This window comes from Palaemon carinicauda, chromosome 38 (genome assembly GCF_036898095.1).
Source record: "Palaemon carinicauda isolate YSFRI2023 chromosome 38, ASM3689809v2, whole genome shotgun sequence".
Lineage (NCBI taxonomy): Eukaryota > Metazoa > Arthropoda > Malacostraca > Decapoda > Palaemonidae > Palaemon > Palaemon carinicauda.
Genome location: NC_090762.1, coordinates 16871268 through 16881808, shown reverse-complemented (window position 1 = coordinate 16881808; position 10541 = coordinate 16871268). Strand labels below are relative to the sequence as shown.

The following is a 10541-nucleotide window of genomic DNA, read 5'->3' as shown; positions in this document are numbered from 1 at the left end:
TCTTTGAGGTTATATGCATGTTAAATATGTGTACTGCATTCAAATAACTCTGGTAATAATTACTTGATAACGCCATTATATTACAAAATTATTTGTATTTTATTTTTATGTATATATATATATATATATGTGTGTGTGTGTGTGTGTGCGTGTGTATACAGTATACACACATACATACATACATATATATATATATATATATATATATATATATATACATATACATATATATATATATATATATATATATATAATATATATATATATATATATATATATATAAAAGTATATATATATATATATATATATACATATATATATATATGTATACATATATATATACATACATATATATATATATATATATATATATATATATATATATATATATATATATATATTGCACAGTGTATTCACCATTGATTCAACAGTTTAATGGAATTACTATGGCCTTTTTTCTTTGGAAAATCATTTTGTTAATACACAATTGAAGAACAAAAATAATTAAACCTCTGAAAAGAAATCCACTAACCATAACATAAGAGAAAATATATCTAATCAAACCAAAACCGCTTTACGGGTGTCTAAAAGTCGTCCCCTTCCTTGACAGGGCACCGACCGTGTACTGGGCGAGGAGCTCATGGGAAGACGCCGGGTTTTCGTCGAGAGAATTACGGACGACACGACGATAGGGACATTGATTATCACCACGGCGTCGCCAAGGGACCAGGGGTCGTACACCTGCGTTCCTGCCAGTCTACCGACAACCTCGGTCACGCTACACGTACTAAACGGTCAGTTGGAGATAAAGTGTTTTCTTCACCCTATCAGTATCTCTAAAGTGAAAAAAAAAATATTTTGGCCTGTCTGCATTGAAAGCGTCTTCCTCCATTAAATCCTTTTCCAAATCCTCCATCAGTTCTTCACACCATTCAGTTCTCTGTCTCCCTACTGCCCTTCCACCTATAGCAGGTTCCACCAAAGACTTTCACTCCCTCCACCTCACCCATCCGCACTACATGTCCATACCATCTCAATCGTGATTACATTATGAAGCCTTCTTCATTCTCTCCTAACCCATCTAACCCATCCTTACTATAAATGCCCGTATAATCTTAGTCTTGTCTCTCTTAGCAATCCCTCCTCAACACATATCTTGATAAACTTACAATATTGGCATGATGAGGTCTCTCTTTATGTAGAAGGGAGATGTGGTCTGAGATCTCTTGATCAAATAGCACTTTTGATAACATCATATATCCCAACGGGTATATGGTCAAGACTATCTAATCAAAGACATATCTCTCTTTATTATAAGAATTTTTGTCTGGTATCTCTTTAACAATAAGAGTACCTATGCCTCTTACCTTTTGATGGCAGAGTGCATTGATATGTTATCTTTTCATCACGCAAGGGCTTTCCTTGAGTATTTCTTTCATGTTTCATTATTAGGTTATGAGAGTTTCAGCCAGTAAGTTTATACTTTTTATCTGTTATTATGTTATAATTTTTCCCAGGCATGGTTATTTAACATTTAATGTGTTTATCCAGATATTTGTTCTCATAATATATGTTGCCTGTTGTCTAAAGGTGGATATATGATGATATTACGAAGAACAGCACCTCAAAGGAGTAATCATCTCTCCTAGATTTTTCATACCGAAAAGACGATGACTCAACGCATGTTTTAACGAAAGCCAGGTAAAATAAAGGAAAACAAGAAGGGTAAATGAGCAAGGAAGGGACATTATAAAAGCCATACGAAGAGGCACCCAAATTATCCTATACATTTAAGGCCTGGTAGAAAAGAGAACTAGCTGGCCACGAAACATATTTTGACCTAACCTTAGTAAGCAACCAGGAAAGTTATCCTCATGAAAAAATAGGAAAATTATAAAATTTACTGAATACTTTTCAATACGGAAGTCGAAGACTTGTGGAATTCTATTCAACGCTAAAGCAAAACTTTTTAAAACTTTTTAATGTAAATGCCAAAGACATATGGAATCATAATAAACGCAAATGCCAAATACATGTAAATTCTTTTTAACGCAGATGCCAGACGTGTGGAATAATTTCAATTGCAAAAGCAAATGACATATATTATTATTTCATGCAAAAACCAGTGAATCGGGTAGCCAAACCAAATGAGTTTATAATCTAGCCTAAGATAAAGAAGATAAAAGTGAAGAGGGATGGAAGGGAATTGAAACTTGGCATCGAGGAAAGTTATGACCTACCCCCTATTGATTGAAAGACTGTATGATTCAGGAAATACTAGCCACTGAGAGACAATTTTTTTTTTATCGGAAATTCTCTGTAAAAATATACTGTTCTCAACCGTATTTCAGTAAAATACAAGCGACCGTAATTTTACCTTACCTTGTTATTTTCTTTTACAGTGTTAGAGACCATTTTTAAAACGGCAAAAATCCTTGAATAAATGTTGCCAGACTTTTGCCGTTGTTTTAATACAAATTTTTAACAGTGTAGGATAAGAGAAGAATTCGACAGCTTATATTTGGTTTCTAGATTAGGTACTGTTCTATTTGAGCTAATTAATTAATGCTACCAAATTTCACCACATTTTCAAGCAGAAGTACGAGTTAAAAAATTTAAAGAATGCTTTATTCTGATTTCTAGAATAAAACAAATCGTTCAATATACAAAACCATATGACATAAAAAAAACATCAGGCAGAAAAAACTTATATATGGTTTGATAGGAACCTTTTCATAAAGTAAGACTTTTAACAATTGGAAAACACTGTAAAATCATAATCAAATCATAATTCAATATCCTTTCTGGATAAAATAAAATAAGTGTAAGAAAAAAGTTATCAGTATTCTTCAAATTAAGAAATCAAGTAATTTGAAAATAAAAAAAGAAGAAGTTTCCTCCAATTATAGTTCGGATTCCGAAAAGATTTCCTTGATAAGTCAGTATAATGGGAAATTCCGACGGCCGGAAACCACGAGGGACTCCATTGCAAAAAGGCTCATGAAAACCGAATAAGCAGGACTTGAGAACCTCGGCATTTCCACTCAAACTTGGGGAAATTGGGAATAAACAACCTCGTAATTAGAAAGTTGGAATCCTTTTAACCCCCAAGACTGAAGTAACCAAGAATATTTTTACATGAAGTTTGGCTGAAGAATTTTCTCTGGTTTTTCTTCAGAAGTTCCAGAACTGAGATATTCTATATCATCTTTTGGAATGGTTCAATAAATGGTAATAGTTTAAGATGTCTCTCTCTCTCTCTCTCTCTCTCTCTCTCTCTCTCTCTCTCTCTCTCTCTCTCTCTCTCTCTCTCTCTCTATATATATATATATATATATATATATATATATATATATATATATATATATATATATATATTAAGAATTACACTGGTATAAGTTTATTTGACTCTCTCTCTCTCTCTCTCTCTCTCTCTCTCTCTCTCTCTCTCTCTCTCTCTCTCTCTCTCTCTATTAAGGATTACACTGGTATAAGTTTATTTGACTCTCTCTCTCTCTCTCTCTCTCTCTCTCTCTATTAAGGATTACACTGGTATAAAGTTTATTTGACTCTCTCTCTCTCTCTCTCTCTCTCTCTCTCTCTCTCTCTCTCTCTCTCTCTCTCTCTCTCTCTCTCTCGTGATTTATTCTTTAGTTCTATTTCATGATTCTCTGCCAAAAATGAAACAACTGAAGGGAAGTCTAAATGTAATGATTTTCACAAAAATTTCGCACATGAAAGTAAATGAATTAACAGATTATATTTCACAAACTGACGTGAAAAATACGATCAACGGCGCCATAAATTCATTTTTACGAGCTACCAAAAAAATCATAAACTTCACATAGGCCAGGAAAAAATACAATATACCCACACACGCACGCACATACATACAGTACATGCATAATATATATAATATAATATAATATATACATACAGTATATATATATATATATATATATATATATATATATATATATGTATGTATATATAAGCATATATATATATATATATATATATATATATATATATATACATACACATACATACATATACTGTACATACATACACAGACACATACACACACACACACACACACACATATATATATATATATATATATATATATATATATATATATATATACATATTTTTTTTCCTGGAAATTCCATTGTATCCTTGTCAACACTTGCAGTGAATTATATAGTAAGTAGTTGCTCGACTTGTAATAATTAATTCCTGTGTCTATAGCGAAAGCCTTCTCGTGTGGCTATAAGTGATCATTCGTGACGGACAATATATGCTCATACGTACAGCTGGACATGCTCATACGTGCAGCTGGACACATATATTCCTAGTATACTTCGCGATGGAGAACGGCACCTAGCCACACCCATACTGCGTGGTGAGTTCCTGTGTTTTACTCAGCCCATCACCTCTACCAGCTCTCCCTATACCATCTTTTTGGTTACTCGTCGTTAAGTAACTGTGTGACAGGGTGCACTTTGAAGCTGTGTATACGATGATTATTGAACTAAACAACAATGTCCGAAGGAAGGCATGGTGACAAAAGAAGTTTCCTTACTATTTAAAGTTGGTTAAAATTCGCACATCGATTATATCAAACCAAAGATTAATCTTTTATCAAAGGCAAAAGTTCATTACATGATGAAAAGATAATTCCATCTATCGTATACAGTGTTTATTTCGATGACATGAGGTTGGGCTGAAGATGAATAGAAGAAAGACAGATGATGATGAGAACGGAATATGCAATGGAAGATTAAATATCATTGAAAGGGGAAAGGATTAATAAAGTAGAATCATTTAAATACTTAGGAACTATAATCTCTAATAGTCTTTTGAATTGAAATTTCATGAAAGATTGAAAAAAAGCAAATCAGAAAATGGCTAGGTTAAATAAAATTTGGAAATCAAATCGCCTGAAATTACATATAAAAATAAGGCTATATATCAGTTTAGTGATATCGGTGTTACTGTATGGACATGAGTCGTGGTATGACAATAAAACAATATCCAACAGATTTTGTAGATTTGAGAACAAAGCCCTCTGAAAAATTTTGGGAGTGAAATGGCAGGACAGGATTAGAAATGAAACTATAAGAGAAATTACTCGACTGCCATATATGGATGAGATCATGGTGAGGGGTAGATGAAGATGGTTTGGTCATGCTCTTCGCAGTCCCAAAGAGAGATTAGTTCCCCAAACATTTAATTGGGCTCCAGAAGGCACTAGAAGATTTGGAAGACCCGGGCCTATATGGCTGAGGACTATGAAGCGTGAAGTGGGAGATGATGAATGGAGAAGTATCGATTTAAAAGCTCAAGATAGAGACGACTGGTGGAATCTAACCAAACCCTTTACGTCAATAGGCGTAGGAAGAGATGATGATGATGATGATAATGATGATGATGATGATGATCATATGACCACTGAAATGTCTGATATCAGCCCATAGAATTTTTAATATACTTCATGTTTCCTAAAATTAATGACATTTAAATGATAGTTAATACGACCATTAACAATAATTACTGAAATTTGTTTATAGGTCTCTCTCTCTCTCTCTCTCTCTCTCTCTCTCTCTCTCCCTCTCTCTCTCTCTCTCTCTCTCTCTCTCTCTCTCTAATAGTTTGAAATCATTAATTTTATCATTGTATATCCTATTTGTATTAAGGGAAAACTAATCACAGTAATTGGTATCCAGGTAAATGTAATTTTCTCTTTTTTCCTTTTACATTTGTGATGCATAATCGGATAAAAGTTAAAATGCCCCAGGAGATGCTAAATGTTCAACGCAATGATTTAGTGGTATTATCTATCTCCGGTAAATAGGTTTATGCCATTACTGCCCCTTGTAATTACATGTAATTAACGTGATTATATATTGAACCACATAAAAGTAATGGATGTAATTGCTGATCAGGGTTGCTACACAGAGGCTTTGGTGGTCCATGTGGTAACGTTCCTTACTGGTGAATGCCAGACTGGGGTTCGAGTCCTGCTCAAACTCGTTAGTTTCCCTGGTCGTTGTAACCTCACTATCCTTGTGAGTTAAGGATGGGGGGTTTTGGGGAGCCTATAGGTCTATCTGCTGAGTCATCGGCAGCCATTGCCTGGCCTTCCTTGATCTTAGCTTAGGTGGAGAGGGGGCTTGGGTACTGATTGTATGTATATATGGTCAGTCTCTAGGGCATTGTCCTGCTTGATAGGGCAATGTCACTGTCCCTTGCACCTGCTATTCATAAGTGGCCTTTAAACTTCTAAACTATTGCCGTAAGAGTAAACTGTCCTCTACTGTCATTTAGAGAGATATGCCATCTGTTTTGGGGTTGATGTATTTCAATATGTTATTTTAAGTAATCTGAGATATGAACGTCTCTATCATACGTTCGCTATGTGAAAGATTTGTTATCGCTTTGCTGGATCCATTTCACCTAGTTATAAAATTCTAATCTTATTTATGTACCATCTACCATTATCTTTTCAATGCACTGCATTATCAATATTGCTATCGTATTTTTATTGCTGTTTTTATCATCAATATGCTCCTTTTCATTAGTAATATTAAACAATGTTGTTATCATCATTGAAAATTCATTAAGATTTTTTTTTTCTCCATTGGAAATATTATCATTAACACATTTATTCTTATTGCTGTCGTCATACAATTTACAATGATTCTGACTTTTCCTCTCCTTGGTATCCTCAGCAGGTGAGCATCCAGCAGCGATGCACCACGGAGGAGGGCCACTAAGTAGATGCCCTCCGTCATGGAACCTCTTACTGTTCTGCCTGCTAGCAGGATGGTGGATGTCGAGGGAGTCCCTCCTGACTTCAGCCTGTACCATCACCTATCTGCTCAATCTCCAACCGAGGTGATGGTCGAACCCAGCCCTGCCTGCTGGATTTCTTGCGGCTCGTGAAGAGATCGACCCCCTCTTGTAAAGGGGGGCGGGGTCTCGGGCAGCACAGCAGGCGGAAGATCTTGTTAATAAATAATCCTTTTTACTGTCGTTTCCTTCGAGTGTACTGGATCAAGAGATACGCTTATGGAATATATTAGATGGAAACGTAAAGGTATTCATGTTCCCATTCAATGTGACTTTTGAAGAGAGAAACATATACTCGTATACAGTGATTAAATATGCTGCCAAAAATAAAAATAAAATAAAAAAAAGTCCGCGTGTACTTGAAGTCGGATATACTTTTCCAGATGGTACACGCACGTGTATATAATACTAAATATGCGAAAGGTCTCAGACATTTCGAGGAACTTTAAAAAATTAATAAATGCTCATTATCATAATAATCTTCAGAGTGTTTTTAACGTGTACGTTTCCCAATCAGAAAATAAGCAAAAAAAAAAAAGTCTATGGTATGGATTGACAGACGAACTTCGAGTATATATATGGAATTACTTTGTGACTGATCTGAAGTGTAAAAACATCAAGTTATATGTCAGTGATACCTTGAAATAAAATGTATACATAGTGTTTATTTCGGTGACAAAAAAGGACACGCAATAGGCTACTCTACAAAGGAAAGGTAGAGTGATCGAACTCTGCTATGTGATTGATAGCGACTTTTCAAAGTGAAGAGTTTGGAACAAAAGAAATTAGTATAAACTGAAGGATTTTAAAGGAAATATATTTTTGTAGACCGTTGAAACATGAGATTAATTTATTAACGTCAATCCTGAACTTGAATACAGCGACAGAAGTGTGATAGACTGTAGCTATTAGTAGTAAATTTGCCATTTTGTGGACGCAAATAACTAGACAATGACTAGTTACCTTGACAACAAAAGAAAAAAAAAAAACAAGAAGAAAAGGAGTGCCAATCAAATCTGAATAGTTAAAATGTCTTGCATTTCATTTTCTTGGTGTCTACTCAATAAAAATAAATCGGCAACAAACATCTTGTATTAAACAGTTTGTATTGAACGAGACGCACGTTTTTACAGAAGTAGATGAATATGTTCCAGAGCAATTTTGCTTTAACTGTTCTGTTTATTAGTCCCTTCATTCGTGTTCAATACGTGTTTTGAAACCAGAAACTTCTAAATATACCTCGGATCATCTTAAGGGAGTACTGGAACTGTCTTTCAAGTAGATTTCTTGCAGAAAAGGAGCTCAGCATCTCTTAACACTTTACAAACTTCAAACTATGCGTCAAATATCTTACACTGGTTATCAAAATTTACCACTCGCACTCATTACCATTAAAAAAACTTTAAAATATTATGTTATATTGGTCTGGAGCCTTACAAGCTACACGCACTATCCTATAAAGACTATCCTTACAAACTGCAACTTTGAATTCTTAATTTGAGCTTCAACCTGAATATTCCTTGAAATATTCTACACTAAAGCCTTCAGTAGGCTATCGGTACAGCTATTCAATAAAAACTTTATTTTCTTTAGTTTACATTTTTTCTTCGCCCTCATTTACTTCCTTGAATTATTCTTCATTTTTAATCATCTCCCTAGACCTTACTCCAAAATTTTGAATACTTCCTCAATATAAATTAACTTGATATACACCATAATAAGATCTTAAACTGGTCACATGTCTCACCATCCTACATAAACTATAATTGAAACCCTAAGTTTATTATCAACCTACATTTAATTAAATCTCCTTTATATGTTTCACTAATAACTGTCTGTGAAACTGTATATTATTGCCCAATCTCACTATTTTGAAACCTTGGACTAATTTTAATCTCCCCCTAAATTTATTTTTCTATAACAAACAACCCGTGTATCCTGAAGTTGACCTTTAATCTTATTATCATGAATTGTTTCCTAAGTCATGATATACAAAAGAAACTATACACAAATCTTCACTAGACTGTCCATCATATTACTTTGTAACCTTAATTGATCCCAATATAACTATATTGTAAACAACACTGCTTTAAAAGCTTGAGTTGGTTCCTTGTCCTACAGTCTTTCACAGACCTTCCTTTGCAACCTTAATATGAGCTAATTAATTAATTTCCTTGAAACATCTTGGTCTTTACTGGTCTCAAAGTGCCATTTCAAAGTTCCGCTTTTATAGAAATCCTTGCTATAAACGAAACTTAAGTTTGCCTTCCATTATACAAGATATGAATAACTGTTTCCTAACTTACTAACTTTAGCAAACTTTCTTTTGAACAATATTGTCCTCATAAATTTCCTAGAAACCTTCTTACTTAGTAACTTATTACTAACTATAAAAGAAACTTCCATTATACGAGAATTAGAATGTGCTTCAAAACTACCCATGATACACAGTTATACTTATCACAGGCTTCAATTGTTTCTTTTGTTTTGCTTGTCTTACAACTTTCCTGGGTATCAGTCTATTGATAATATTAAAATATCAATAATTAACAGGGGTTCATCTCTATTAGTAGTTTAAAAATAGCCCCAACTTTTACAGCACTCATAAAGTAATCTACTTAAATCATAAACACGCAACTACTTTACCTTGCACAAAGTTTGCATAAAAAATCACAATTCCTAAATTACAAACTTCAAAAACAACCTCATGTGCTACGTGTGATAACACCATAATTACCTTTGATAATCCCAGCATAATAAAACAAGCATCCCTTTCGTAAATCATGGTCTTCACTTTTACCACTTCAGTACCATAAACGAACCAGTGTCCCTACACTCTTCCATGATACCAACCTTCCAAATGATTTACATATTGTTTGCATTCCTGAAAACTTCCAGATACCTAGCTAATTCACTCTCCCTTATTAGCGATTATAGACAGTAACAGTCCCACAGCCAGCTGTGAATCCATCTTCCTGTTATTGGTACTATATGAGTATCAGCCCGACATGTTAATTCAGTCCCTTTATACTGATCCTAAAACAGTAAGTCCAAAGGTCAAAAACAGTCTCACTTAACACTGACCTTAAAGCAGTACTTGTTCATGTGTCCGCTAAATGATCATTTTCTATTACTGGTCCACTGCCCAAGTTCAACAGAAATCCTTCGACCCAGCTGTAAACAGTATTTAGTTATAAGGTGCATTTTGCTTTTACTTATCCATAATCTGAAATAATGTAATAATACTTTTTTATGCTACGACTATCAGACCAATAATGCTTCATTCACATTACGGCAATCATCATACATTACACATTGGTAGGAAAACACTTTCCCAAGTTTCATCTAGATCAACATCATTATAGTCCAAAATATTATAATATGAATAAACCTGTAAATACGTTTTGTACAAGATGTCAATTAATACTAGTAGTTCTAACATCTAACGAAACTTACACATATTTCCCAGAAAAAAAAAATCTTCCTGAAAAGAAATCTACTTGAGTGACAGTTCGTTGAAACGAGTGCTGTATTTAACTTCCTTTACTAAAAGAAAACAAGTTTCTATTAAGAGCCATCACGTCCAAGTTTTGGGCGATGATGCTCTTGGACATCGTTTTGTATCCATATGTGTTTGGAAGCACATATATGACACTTCCTGCTTGTGGTTGTAATCTCTATGAGGT

General features: G+C 34.0%; 1 protein-coding gene across 1 annotated transcript in view; it reads left to right on the top strand.

Annotated features, from left to right (window-relative positions):
- Positions 1-7143, top strand: part of LOC137630246 (inactive tyrosine-protein kinase 7-like) — a 40886-nt gene extending 33743 nt beyond the window's left edge. The window contains exons 5-6 of the mRNA XM_068361704.1: positions 611-794; positions 6735-7143. Of these exons, the coding sequence (XP_068217805.1) occupies positions 611-794; positions 6735-6904 (354 nt within the window). The 3' untranslated portion in view covers positions 6905-7143. The remainder of the gene's footprint in view (positions 1-610; positions 795-6734) is intronic.
- The last annotated feature ends 3398 nt before the right edge of the window (positions 7144-10541 follow it).